The following is a 14543-nucleotide window of genomic DNA, read 5'->3' as shown; positions in this document are numbered from 1 at the left end:
AAAATGAATTCAAACGTAAAAATAACAAACTTTGAAATAGCTTTTATTGGTGATTGTGTATTTTGGAACATAACTGGACGATATTTCGCATCACGATCGAGTCTATAACTGGATTTGATTTACAAACCTGTCATACAAGCTATCAACGTATGATTTTTATCTATCATGTCTATGGGCGCAGAGGTTTCCTATATATACACGAAAGTCACAAACCTGTCACCTATATAAATGACTTATATTCAAGGACGGTGCCGCGAAGGGGGGGGGGCAGCCCTGACAGCAACTCTTTGTTTAACGATATGTCAGGTGATGAAGAGAATTAAAGAAGAAAACGGGGAGATAAAGCTTCAAAATGAGAAATATGAAGAAAGAATTGTCTAAAAAGAAGAGTTTCGTCTTTGTGTGTCTTCTATTAAATTATTGAGGAAAAAATGATCTACCTCGCCCCATGTGGTCTTGTCCCCGCCCCCTTTATCGAAATACATTGGCTCCGCCCTGTACGATGCTAAATCACAACCACTTATAGCCAAACAGATGGCCCTTTTCGGGGGGGGGGGGTATACTTTTGAGTGTATGACATTTTTTTCTCTGGATATCAGATACTGAAAAAATCTAAATGGATATAAACTCTGTTTTGATTTTCATGCAGAAATAAAATGATATTCATGACTTTTATGCGGAGAGAAACTATCAGATTACCGATATTTGGGATACAATTTTGCCATTGTTTTATATTTCGTTTTTTAACTTCCATGTATATACACGTTTATCATCTCTGCCTATATACATATCTTATGAATCTGTATAGTTTGAAGCTCCTCCCCCTTTGGCTTCCAAACTATCAATCATTTCTCACTGATTAATGGAGAATACTATAATCAAGATTTTACGTTAATAAATATAACTTTCTTGAAAAAAATTAAAACAGTTCTCAAATAATTCCACGTTCATTTCGTGTCCAGCTGCAGTGATGAAATTTTTAGATTTAGAAATCTGCATGTCCACATTGTAAAAGCTATAGAGAGAGAGGATTTCACCCTCTTTGCATAATTCTCCCCCCCCCCTGTCTCTCTCTCTCTCTATTTTCCGATTTCTTGCTCTATTAAAATGAGTGGGAAGATGGAAAATATAAGTTGCTTGTGAGAAAAAGTACATGGACGCTCAGGGAGAAAGAGAGGGGGGGGGGGGGGACAGATGGGAGAGGAATTAAGAAAGTTAGTGAGAAAGAGATTTGAAAGATGAGAGACAGGAAGAGATTAGAAAGTGAGCTGGACGGAGCGGGGAGATGGAAGGGGGAGGGGGGTAAGATTCAATAAAAATAAAATCTTTTATGATCTGGGAAAACTTCAAAATTAAAAACGATGCACTTCGAAAAGCATAATCATGCAATAAAACTCTCTTTTGGTAATATTTTGTGGATTGTGCCGTCACATCGGGATATCGCGTCGGGTCTGGCATTCCCAAAACTATAGTCTAAACAAGAAAGGGTCCCCTAAATTTCCCAAAATGTCTGGTCCCATTTATCCAACGTCTTGTGAAAATTATAGCCAAAATCTCGAATAGTCTGGTACACTCGCGAATCATAGGGGGCACAGCGGATCAGTGCCCCCCCCCCTTGAGAGGCACAATTAAAATTTGTAATGTGAAAGTGCCGTTAAAACTAAGTGTGCTCCCACTCTTTTTAAAAGTGAAGAGCTTTATTTTTGCGTGGACGAAATTTCTTGAATTTGGGGTTGGAAACGATTTTTTTTTTGCTTGTCAAAGTTTTTCTCGGGGAAATCCGGGATCCGCACCTGGTCTGGTAAAGTGGACATGACGTTTTGGAAAGTTAGAGGATCTTTTCCACGAATGGTCGGCTTATACGATTGCCCGACCCGACAGCCCGATGTGATGGCACAAACCGGCCTGGGCCTATAAATTATGTTTGATTTCAATAAATATAAGAACAACCAATTGAGTTCCATTGATCAAAGTTTAGAGTAAATCTAGTGACGGTGCAACAGGGGTGATGGTTTTTCAACTTGAAAGAAAAAGGAAACAAAGAAGAGAAAATGAGAAAAAAATGAATGAAGAGAGAATGAAAAGGCACTTTGGAGGGTTATTGGTCAATTAACTCTATGAAAAACCCTGAAATTAAGCGAAAATAGGCCCCCCCCCCCTTAGCAAAATAACCACGGTATCGCCCCTGAGTAATGTGTCAACGGGGATCTTTGTCGGTTTTTTATCATAATTATTCGACCACCTCGGAATTCGAGATGGGCCTATGGGTTCATTAAAGCATGGAAGTAATTAAAGCTCAAGTCCACCCCAACAAACAGTTGATGAATAAAATGAGAAATGCAAAAATGCAGCCAAACGCTGAAAACTTCATCAAAATCTGATGTAAAATAATAAATGTTGTATTTTTTTTTACTTAATTCACTCAACAACACATCCTGGTCAGTATGCAAACGAAGGAACCGATGACATCAACCACTCACTCTTCCATTTTTTTATGAATATGAAATATTTTGGTTTACACCATCAAGGTACGTGAAACAAAGTTTTATTCCCCTATTATGTGCAAAAATAATCAATGATCATTTATTGATTTTTTTTCAAGTCCATTAAAATACAGTATTTTTTTGTAAGTAGCAAAGACACAAGGGACAAAATAGACAAAAATTCATAGTAAGATGCAAGTAAGATAATCAAAAATAATAATGATAAAAGCTATATAAGATTTTACAAGTCTAGTATATGCAGACAACACGAAATTGGAAGCGGCAAAAGAACAGAGCAAATATTCTGTCCGGGGGTTCTGTTATAACCTAGTGATTTGGTGATTTGATGAGAATATCCTCATTTCCAAATCTTTAGGAAATTATATTCTAAGAATAAAATACCAAACAGAAAGTGGGCATCAATCAACGTCGAGACTAATAACTTTCACCAAATAGACGTGTTTGAGCTCCATGGTTCGCAGACGATTGCATGCAGTGGGCGGGTCTTGTCGAAGTGCGCGCCTATTGATATGCAAATGAGCACTATAGCAACCGCTGAACGCTTGACCCCAAGTTTATAAACATGTGGATCATCGCTACGAAAATCCACCTGCTGCTAGCTGCAGATTGCTTGCTCGCTATACCGCTGTCAATCTAACTGTAACATGGAACGTTTTACATAAAAACCAATTGAAAGATTTCACTTTATTTGGGAAGGATCATAATATAAATCAGTCGATTTTCGTGTGTGATATATACTTTGTTAAATCTTCGAGTAAGAAATTTCGTGGAGAATTATGTCTGCTTCCGTGAAGTCATTTCAAGGCGCGCCTTTTGGCACACAGAAAGCCAGGTAAGAAGATTTAACTAAAAATTTATATGGATTAAGATGGACATGTATGGGGTAGACTGACCATGTTTACCCAATTTTAAGGATTTGATATTTATGCATAATGTCGTTAAAATAAAAGTTGAGATCAAGTACGGGATGACTAAGAGAAACTTACAATACACCGACTCAGAATTATAATCTAGAATATAATTATAATCAATTTCCCCAAGCAAGAGCTAGAAATTGTGCAACTGCAAGTCGAGTATTGTCATGTTAATTGAGGTACATGTCCACTATTCAACCTTTTAAAATCTCATGGACCCTATAATGCATACTTCATAAAAAAAAGTTTGTGGTTCTAATATTTTCTTCCTTGTTCGGAGATCAGATTTAAATTGAGGCACTCGTGTTTTTATAACTTTTTTACGAATTTCATGTAGCCCAACAGAAGTCTGACAAGATCATGATAATCTATATTGAATATGTTGATTTCAGTGCTGATATATAACACCAATCTCAAATCTGTTATACATGGAGATGATGCATCATGTAGATGTGTCTCTATATAGTCTAATCTTTATTATGAACATCCAGTGTATTGACTTCACAATTTAAACATATAGGCCTATCTTGTGCTGTACCTAGATATACATTAAGGCAAACAGTTACCGTAAACAACTTAAAACAATGCAAGATTTGAAACCATTGCAGTAAAGTTTATTCCAGAGTTTACAAATAGAAATGATCAGCACTTAATTGTGAATTAATTAGCATTCATGCAGCATTATTAATATATTTTCATTCATTTTTATTCATTTTGTAGGTTTGATGTGTCTGGCGTTCATCCCCAGAGTAAGATGCCTGGAACTTACACTCAAGTCTGGTATGATAAGAAGTCTATGCACAATCTGGTAAGTTTTTCTTTTCCATGTTCTATTTCATATCCTGTAACACGAGAGATATTTTAAACCAAAAAATGCAGATTAAGATAGAGAATTAAGAAGCATAGCGACAAATAGGACAGTGTCTATCCTTTGATAAGAAGAATATAATGTGTTCTAAATTCATATTTTTTTTAAAATAATTTTGTTCCTCCATAATATGCATGCAATAAAAGAGCATTTGTGACCCATTGAAAAAAAAGTTGTCTTATAAGAAAAATGTATGCTCGCTTTTGTAAAATGTTGAATATGCCCTGTTAAATCATGAATTTGAATTATTTTTAAATTCATGTACTTATTATTATTGCAAGTATTAGTATTCTATTAGGTGTACATGTACAATTGTGTGACAACAGTGACATAATACTCGTAATAGCAGTTTTCCACATTGTTGTTCAATTCTTTTGTGACTACTGGTTTATTGTGTTTGTTTTGGCATCTCGATCTGTCAGTGAAGCAAGATTTCTATTAAAAATAGAAAAAATAATAAACTTATCTAATCAAACATTTTTCTTTCCCAATTTCAGAAAAGAAAGTTGGGTCCTGGAGTCTATGCAGTAGAAGTAGGGAGTTTCAACGAAAATGAAGTAGCACGGAAAGCATCCGGTCCGGGATGGTCGAGGGCTTACGAGACTGCTCGTATGGCAGCGCTGCCCCATCTACTACACAAGGAACAGTGGGAAAAGAAACGAAACATTGTAAGTCGATTGCTTTGTCCTTCTGGGAGGTTGTTTTGTTTTTAAATGGTGCTTATTCAAAAAAGAATATGTGTGCCTCTCAAGGTTATATAATTATTTAATTTTCCTGTTTTTTTATATGGATAAGACCTTTTATGTTTTAGAGAGAGATGTTAGAAAATATAAATCCTTAATTTAGATGAGTGGTGCTTCATTCTACTTGAAAATACACAACCATATAGGAACAAATAGATTTTGACAAGCCAAATGGGAGTGTCTCCATCGAATTAAATTAAAAACATGCGGATATTGGTATTGATATTTTTACCTTTAATACATTTTGGAGGCAAAGTATATTATTTTGCCTTCATATATCAATTATTTGTTAATATATCAGAAGAAAATTTGGTTTTAAGTTGCATGAAGTACATGTATAGGTACATATGATAATTACAAGTCAGTGGCGTAATGAGCCCACATTTTGGGGGTCCAGATATGGGGTAGGGCAAAATGTGTTAAAAGTTGCGAGAGAGAGCAAAAGTTTTACCTTTTTTATTACAAAGTCCAATTCTGTGATAAATTTTCACATAATATTCAGAAAATAATATTTTATTTCACTCTTCTCTCTTTATTTTTCTTGTTTGTGAATATTTTTGGGGGCAAGCACCCCCCCCCCCCCACCGTACACAACTGTTGTAAATGCATATACATGTATTTTTATATATTTATTGAATGTTTATATGGAGATATTGCCTTTTTTATTTTCCAGACAAGAAACCTTGGTCCAGGCTCATACGATATCAAGGATTTCCTTCATGTAATGGACGATAGACCTTGTAGTACCCGGGGTATATGTCAGACCAGAGCAAGGAGATTCAAACAAAACAAAACGGTAAGAATCTAATCCGCAAATCAATCATTTGGTATTGGGCTTGGATCTTTGGAATGAAGGAGAGACACATGCATTACCCCCCCCCTTCTTAGATGGCTTTACAGGACAATGCTCCAGTAAGTAATGTAAGTTTTCAAATTTCCTTCTCTTTTTTTTAATCTGTCATTTACTTTCTTGGATTTATTTTCAGTCTTTATAGATTTGTTTCTCTATTAATTATCTCCGATCATTAAACCAACTCCATGCCAGGGTGGACTTCCACTTTAGAATGTAAACATTTTCATACATGGGTTTCTGTATTTTCCATAATACATGTCATATCATGGTATTATTTTGGGGTAAATTTTGTCCAATCTTATCCGTTATTGTTTGACGGATCTGTAAAGATATCACCACAATTTAATGGATTAATTGAATGAGGACTCTCGTGTAGGGACGCATTTTGGCAGTGGTATGCGCTATATTTTCATGTTGGTAATTATTATTGATGGATACAGAGTCTTTGAAGATAAAACGTACTATTTTTTTCCAATTGTAGACGGAAGTTCCTGGTCCTGGTACTTATGGAGAAGGTGGTATCCCTCACGCAGCAGTGGAAGCCAAGTCAAAAGTCTCAGCAAGTACAGTCGGTCTATTAGATGCTGGATCATCAACTCCAAGACACCTACCTACAGTGGTAAGTATCCTATAGTATACACAATACTCATGAATACTGGCTGATATTTAAATATTATAGAAATAATGCAATATTTCAAAAGAATTGAATGGTCGAAAATCATTAAATGATTTTGTTGATATGTCACAGTTAACTCAATGTAACCAAAATATTGTCAATTATGACAATAAGTTTAAGTTAATAAGTTTAAAGTTAAGTTTAAGTTAATAAGTTTTAGTATATGACTACTTATTAACCATAATCTGCTCTGTATTGTTTTAAACCAACTCAGAACTTCTTAAGTTGATACCTAAATGTCCGATTTTCATGGACAAGCATCAGTGAAAGCCTTATTCTTTCATTTCCCCCTTCCCTGTATTCACAGAATTGCAGCTCATAACGAACATGGAATTTTCAATTTGTATGATGAATTGCATTATCAACGATATTTTGCTGGCAATATAGGTCTAACAGTGAAATAAAATATCAGTGAATTTATTTTTAAGAATTTTGTTCAGTGGTATTGACCTTCTGGTGTTGGCTGGTTTTCTGCACAGCTCCAAACTGAAAATGGAGCTGGTAGCCGAGACAAATGTCATTAGAAATACAGTGATTAATAACTTGATGAGAATCATTCTTGTAAATTTACATTAGGTGTTAGACATAGGGAAGGCAACACTGGCATTGACAATGAACTTGTGATAACCTAATGTTTCACTTCCTTAAAACTCTCATGCCTTGGTATAAATTTGTTTTTGTTATTAAAAGTCATGATGAAGTATCTCAGCAGAATTATTACACAAAAAGTGATGTGGGGGATCTTGGGAGTAATAAGCAAAATTTTCATTGATTCTGTTTCTTACTTATCAGGGTTGCGAGCTTGGACCGGGAACCTACAGTAACAAGAGCTTCACAGAGGAACTGACTGGTAAGGTCACAAGTAACAGAGGACCCTATGATCTATTTACTGGAGAGAGGAATGCACCCATCAAAACTGGTCATCTTGCCAAAGCTGTAAGTACACTACCAATCACAAAATTCTTTAACTCAGTATTACACTATAAAAGCAATGCTTGGTTCACTGAAGTGTACAGTGTACATGTACCTGCACCACAATAAAAAATAAATGATGAGGATGATTTGTAATATATACGTAAACAATACTTGCACTTTTTAGATGAAATAGCGGTCATTAACAATCGAAACATGCAACAAACATGACACTGTGGGTATGTTTTATGTTTTGATAATTATTTATTCGTACATGTAGTACCCTTATTGCAACACCACAGATTTCTTCATGAGTAACTGACCACTGGGCTCATCAAGCTCTGCTCTTTCTTGGCCGACCTCAGGGATTGCAATAATTTTGATTGGATAAGCTGAATCAGTGATTTTCATTACGAGTCCTAGACAAATTTACGAACTGCCTTTAATACATTGCATTATAAAATGATATGTGGATCCTTATCAAGTGATTGGCAGAATCTATTGCATGACCACTGACGAACAATTTACACTAATGAACAGAAAAATTTGCCAATGACTGATACTAATGACTAATTCTATTGACCAGTCATGGGCTAGAGATGAAGATGGTTTATTAGGTAACAAGTGGAATGCCTCTGGCCGTCTCACCTGCATCACGCGGTTCAATATAGCAGCAGTGCTGACTTTGAATACTACTCTAACTCGCACAAGATGTTCAGTGATACATGGTTACACTTATGTCCACTTTTTATGAACGAGACCAATAAACTTACAGAGATATGATGGTTATTCAACAAAAAACCTCAACTTGGCCAAAATTCATTGACCTTACATGACCTTTGACCTTGATCATGTGACCTGAAACTCGCACAGGATGTTCAGTGATACTTGATTACTCTTATGTACAAGTTTCATGAATCAGATCCATAAACTTTCAAAGTTTTGATGGTAATTCAACAGATACACCCAATTCGGCCAAAGTTCATTGACCTTTGACCTTGGTCATGTGACCTGAAACGCGCACAGGATGTTCAGTGATATTTGATTACTCATATGTCCAAGTTTAGTGAACTAGACTAATAAACTTTCAAAGTTATGATGGTAATTCAACAGATACCCCCGATTCGGCCAAAGTTCATTGACCCTAAATGACCTTTGACCTTAATCATGAGACCTGAAACTTGCACAAAATATTCAGTGATGCTTGATTACTATTATGTCCAAGTTTCATGAATCAGATCCATAAACTTTTAAAGTTATGATGGGAATTCAACAGATCTCCTTAATTCGGCCAAAGTTCATTGACCCTAAATGACCTTTGACCTTGGTCATGTGATGTGAAACTCATGCAGGATGTTCAGTGATACTTGATTAACCTTATGTGTAAGTTTCATGAACTAGGTCCATATATTTTCTAAGTTATGATGACATTTCAAAAACTTAACCTCAGGTTAAGATTTCGATGTTGATTCCTCCAACATGGTCTAAGTTCATTGACCCTAAATGACCTTTGACCTTGGTCATGTGACATGAAACTTTAATAGGATGTTCAGTAATACTTGATTAACCTTATGGCCAAGTTTCATGAACTAGGTCCATATACTTTCTAAGTTATGTCATTTCAAAAACTTAACCTCAGGTTAAGATTTGATGTTGACGCCGCCGCCGTCGGAAAAGCGGCGCCTATAGTCTCACTCTGCTTCGCAGGTGAGACAAAAGTGACCCACGTGACTCTCTAATAAAGATATACACCACCCCATTTTTGCTCCGATATTACACACACTTGTTACCATTGAAACAGTTGAAACTGCCGTAACCATTGTCACTGCAGCAGAGTGCAGCGAGTTCTAAAGTCTGTGAATACATTTCTGTTGGATAGAGTATTTGTTAGATGAAACTGTCCGTTTATCTAGGATAAAGGCCGGCAGCCACAACCATTATAAAGGTACCTTGTCCGTATAATAAATACTAATGCAGAGCTGCCAAGTAGTATGGATTTTCCGTATTTAGTACTGAAAAATGAAAAGAATACTGATGGTTTCATTCAAAATACTGATTTCTAAAGTTTTAGTTTTAAGTGTTGTTCTATGGTATTTCTTTGAAATTACCGATTACCTCACCAAAATACTGATTTTCAGCTTTTAAAATACTGGAATGTCCTCATTCAGGTTGGCAGCTCTGCTAATGCCCTCGATAATCATAATGTGCATTATTTGTTTTATTTCTTACAGGGTCAGCATCCTCTTGGACCTGGTCAGTACAACCTGAATTCGTTCTCCGATAAATGGCAAGACGAACACAATTCATGGAAAGGAAAACTAGGCAAGATCTCTCAATACCCAGACAGGCCGTCTGAACGCATCTATTGTTCTACACTCAGCCAATGGCCAAGGAAAGGGGTGAGTTCATACTGCATGTCGCTCTGTATTTTCTTAAAGATTGTAAGAGGAAGTTATATGATCACATGAATGATTGAAATGACTATCATAATGCAAATCACATTGAAAGATGTGGGTTGTCATGCTCCTGCTTTCATTTTTATGATAAACTTTTTTAAAATTAAATCTCTGTAACTGAGTAAAAGTCATAAATGATGAAGTTCTAACCAATTACTGCATCAACATTATCCAAATAATGATGAATACGCTGTATTTTTTTTTCATACAGACTGATCCTGCCCCTGGTAACTATACACCTAGAGAATTGTCCAAGCCACAGGGTAAAAACCTTCCACCGTTCATATCATCTGCCGAACGGTTTGATAAACGAGCGAGGAAGTTCTTCACAGGACAGACGGTAAGAAATCCTCTACTGTTAGCATTCATTGTCATTAACATTTTACATGTATATGCATCGTAATTAAGAATAAGAATGGCAAAAACATTACTCCAACTAATTTGATAAAATATATATTTTTTTAATTTGAATCTTTCAACTATATGTGTTAATCATTGTTTCATTTTGCATATTATTACTACTAGTACTATCTTTGAAAACTTAAATTGGTATTGCTAAATGGTAGTTTTCATGTTGTTGATTTATCATGGAATTCCCTTGATTTCACTCCACCAACAATAATATTTGAACCAAACAATCTTGGTGTTTTGTTGTACAGAATCCAGTGGGTCCAGGACGTTACAACGTTCAACATTGGCACGACGCTCAGCATCAAAATGGTCATAATAGTGTCTTCAACTCTAAGGTCAAGCGGGAAAGGACTAGCAGAGATAACATGATGCAGTAAGTCAATAATCCTCTTCAGCTATTGGTCAACATATTTATCGTTGATGGCATGTTAAAACCTTTCATCGCAAATTGAAAAAAAATATTGATGATAGCTCAGATAAAGCAAATTTTTTAATTTATACAAGAGTAGCAACCTTATTTTGCCTAGAAAGTGTTTTCTACAGGAATTACAAGATACAAGTGTGCCACCATTGCCATCTTTTTAAAATGGAGCTTTTTCTGAATTGCCCTCCTTTTTTTCTTTTTGAGCTACATGTATTAGATGTTAAAATAATGTGACCAAACATTGCTATCATATTGATTTGCACTGAATGATGTTTCTAAATTTTCTCTTGAGATTCTGATGGCACATTTCCGGTCGGAATGTTGCGAATTCAAACACATTTATTTTTCCACATTTATTGTTAAACATTTAGCTCTCATACAACTGGGGGACGTTTCAGAAAAGTTGTTAGTTCTGACAAGTTGACGTTATCTGACAGTAACCATAGAAACACACATCTGTGCTCAGCCAATCATCAAGTTATTTTCACTGGACATATTTCTATCCATTTACAAGTATTGATACAATGCCATCTTGTTGCTGGGCTGTTAAAACCTTGTACCTCAAACTACATGTATATATAAAAATGAGTCAGCTCAGAAAAGGCATCCTCATATATTGTCTGAAAACAGTCTCAAATTCCTGTGGCGAACTCTATCTAGGCTAAAGAAGGTTGCCTATTATGCCATCTCTCTAGAATCAAGCTTTTTTTTATCCGTCCACAAATTTTCTTATTTTGAGATACAAGGTTTAATAGCCCCAAACTATATATTCCGGTTAATATTTTCTTATATTTTTCTGGTCAATATTTCTCGATATATTCATTTATCCTTTTTCCTTCACCCACAGGGAGAGGATCCAGGGTGTGAACACAGTGTCAATGGGAAGTAAAAGCCAATCAGCTGACTACGTCAGAGCAAGAAGGACCATCTATGCACAGCAAACATAAAAACACTATAAAATAGGAAAATAATTTTGAACTGCAATGGACATCAAGTATGATGTCATTTAAAGTGACAGTGTTAAGATGACAGGATGATGATCTTGGTTCCGGCTCTCTGCAATGAACATTCAAAATCTTTTTAAACTGATGTTATGCAAATTCTGATCTCACAGTTAAGACCTTGAAGTGATGAAAAAAGATCTTCCCAAAATTTTAGGAATGATTCCTTGTCAATTTGGCAACAATTTACCCATTAAGTCATTTCTACTTTTGTGAGCATTTGTGTAGGACCACCTGTGTCATAGAACCATCTGTCAATAAAGACAAGCTTAGCAACATCCATCAACCATCATCATCACAATCATCATTATCAGTCATCATCAACATCACTATCATCATCGCAATCATAATCAGTCATCATTATCAACATCACCACCATCATCAAACCCATTATACTGCAAAACTGGAAATTTGATGTAAATACTAGGAGTGGAAGATTATCCTACCCTTTTAATGAAATGGTACCTTTGGTGTGATTTTGTAAATAAAAATGAATATACCTTGCCATAATAATGTATTTATTGACTGGATAGGAGTCATTTATTGGGTTAAATTATGATACTCGTTTTGTTGGTTTAATTGCTCAACTACTTTCTAGAAAAATTAATGGCTTTTTGAGAGGTGTACCTGGCCTAGCAACCATGTATGAGATTCTGTTTGTACTGCTATATAGTATGGTGATAGGAAATATTTTGTTCAGCAAGTGTGACTAATGTTAAGAATTCATGAAATTGAGTTGTGGATTTCATGAATTCTGTTCTATTGTATTGGTCTCAATGAGGTGAAAGAACCATTTAATTTCAGCGGGTGATGATGGTAGCAACTTTATTTCAATACTTGTGTTCAGTTAATGTGTTGATCCATGTAGTCTACTTGCAATGATAAAGTTAAAGGAATACTTTTTCATGAATATTGAACGAGGAATATGGAACCAAGAATTCCATAGAAATGTGGGCTCAAATTTTTATTTTTTTATCATGGGGGTGTTGCATTAAGATTTAAGTTGGACTAAAAATGGACATTCCAAGTTGCATGGTATAAAGCACATCACTGTATTTTTAAGATCATGCTTAGGATGCTTGCTCTACCCCCGCAGGGCGGGTCACTTACCATAAATGTATGATCCGTATGTGCCACGGTCGAGACCACCATTTTCAGCCAAAATTTCTCTTCCAGAGCATCATTTAGAAAGCCATAGAAATTCACATTTTTTCCCCCATTCCGGAGACCCTCGAATTTGTGGTTTCTAGGAAGTGCCCAGTGCCGCTCATACTCAGCACAGCACAAGCCAGCGAAAGCTCTGCAGAGCAATTTGGAGGCAGCAGATTGGGTCATCGTGCAAAAACGTCATGACCAATGTCATGCAACGCTCCAAAACATAAATTTATGCCGTTCCAGAGCATTGCATTTTTAGCAATCGTTGATACTAAAGCAGTTCAGGGGGGGCATTTCATGAAAAGACTTGTCGGACGTTTTATCCGACAAGTCCCATTTTATCCGACAATTACCATAGGAACAGTGTCTCTCAGCCAGTCAAAATCATGGAAAGATGTCAGATCTGACAACTTGTCGGATGAAAATATTGATAAAACGCTCCCCTGGAGACCCTAATTTTATGACCAAAATTAAATTCCAGAGCCCCTGATTTTCATTTTTTTGCGCAGCACATAGGTATCATTTTATAATTGGAGTACCCCCTGGGGCTCCACCATCAGTGAGATTATGCATGAAACAACAAGTGTGTGTTAGAGACTAAGAATGACCAATAATAAAGTCTTACTTTCAATTTAGTGAAATCTCACCGTGAATTGAGACAAGGATTAACGCTTACGGATACCATTCAATGTCTTTCAGAGTTCAAAACTCTTATCCAGGTAAAATGGAAATTCCTTCCATTTTTAAAATCATTTTTAATTCAATGTAATTAATATTCCTTTTATGTCTTAATTCAATGTAATGTGTACGAAATATTAGGTTTTCAAAATAAATATTGATCATGCTAGGTAAATTTTAATAGAAATAGAAATGATGGCGATCTATGTAGGTGATTACATACACTGTAAGCATTATATATTGATATATCATGTCATGCTTGTATAAAATGTACTAGATGTTTTAAAAGTCTATTTTGTCAAATAAATCATGAAATGCTATGCATGCGCTTTATTTAATCTATGCACAACGTACATAAAGAAATGTAATCTTTGAATGGGCAATATTTTTAGATAGAATAAATACACAAGAAATAATATATTTTTTACAAAGCTTTTGTTTGATTTATTTACAAAATGTCTAGTTAGTTTATACATACATTATTTTCATATGTAAATAGTTACCATTATCGGAATCTCAATACATCTTGTACTGAGAGATCTTCACCAAATTCTGCAATTAAATAGGGATATCACTTGAAAAAGCCTGAAAATCATCAAGAATCAGCCATTTCATACACACAATTTTGCTATGGCCTGAAACTAAGTTGATTATGTCAGAATTTAGGTTTTAGCCTGAAAAGGCATCTCTGATGGTAAACAAAAATGTGTTTCTCTCATATAGATTAGTATTTAACTGGCATGACTTTTAAAATATTGATATGAATACAGTTCACTTCAGCATTGCAACACTTCATATTTTCTTGGACAGACGGCAAGATTCTCCCCCAGGTCATCCATGCCAACTTTTGTCCCTAATATGAAGTTAATGGCAAAGAAATCATCAAGAAGAGGGGGGGAGGTGGTGGTGGTCCGGTGAGTTGTTCTCAAGGAACAAGATGCCGTAAAT

The 14543-nt window shown here is 35.5% G+C and overlaps 1 protein-coding gene across 1 annotated transcript; it reads left to right on the top strand.

Annotated features, from left to right (window-relative positions):
• Nucleotides 1–3067: 3067 nt before the first annotated feature.
• On the top strand, nt 3068–14015 carry LOC121423835 (lymphocyte expansion molecule-like). Its single transcript, XM_041619340.1, has 10 exons — nt 3068–3336; nt 4139–4226; nt 4784–4954; nt 5703–5825; nt 6364–6501; nt 7351–7494; nt 9702–9869; nt 10138–10266; nt 10586–10710; nt 11609–14015. Exons 1-10 carry the CDS (start codon nt 3281–3283, stop codon nt 11706–11708), a joined length of 1242 nt encoding a protein of 413 aa, XP_041475274.1. The 5' UTR covers nt 3068–3280; the 3' UTR covers nt 11709–14015.
• The last annotated feature ends 528 nt before the right edge of the window (nt 14016–14543 follow it).

Source organism: Lytechinus variegatus, chromosome 11 (genome assembly GCF_018143015.1).
Source record: "Lytechinus variegatus isolate NC3 chromosome 11, Lvar_3.0, whole genome shotgun sequence".
In the NCBI taxonomy this organism is placed as follows: domain Eukaryota; kingdom Metazoa; phylum Echinodermata; class Echinoidea; order Temnopleuroida; family Toxopneustidae; genus Lytechinus; species Lytechinus variegatus.
Note: the sequence above shows the minus strand (reverse complement) of the source record. Positions and strands in the feature narration are given on the sequence as shown.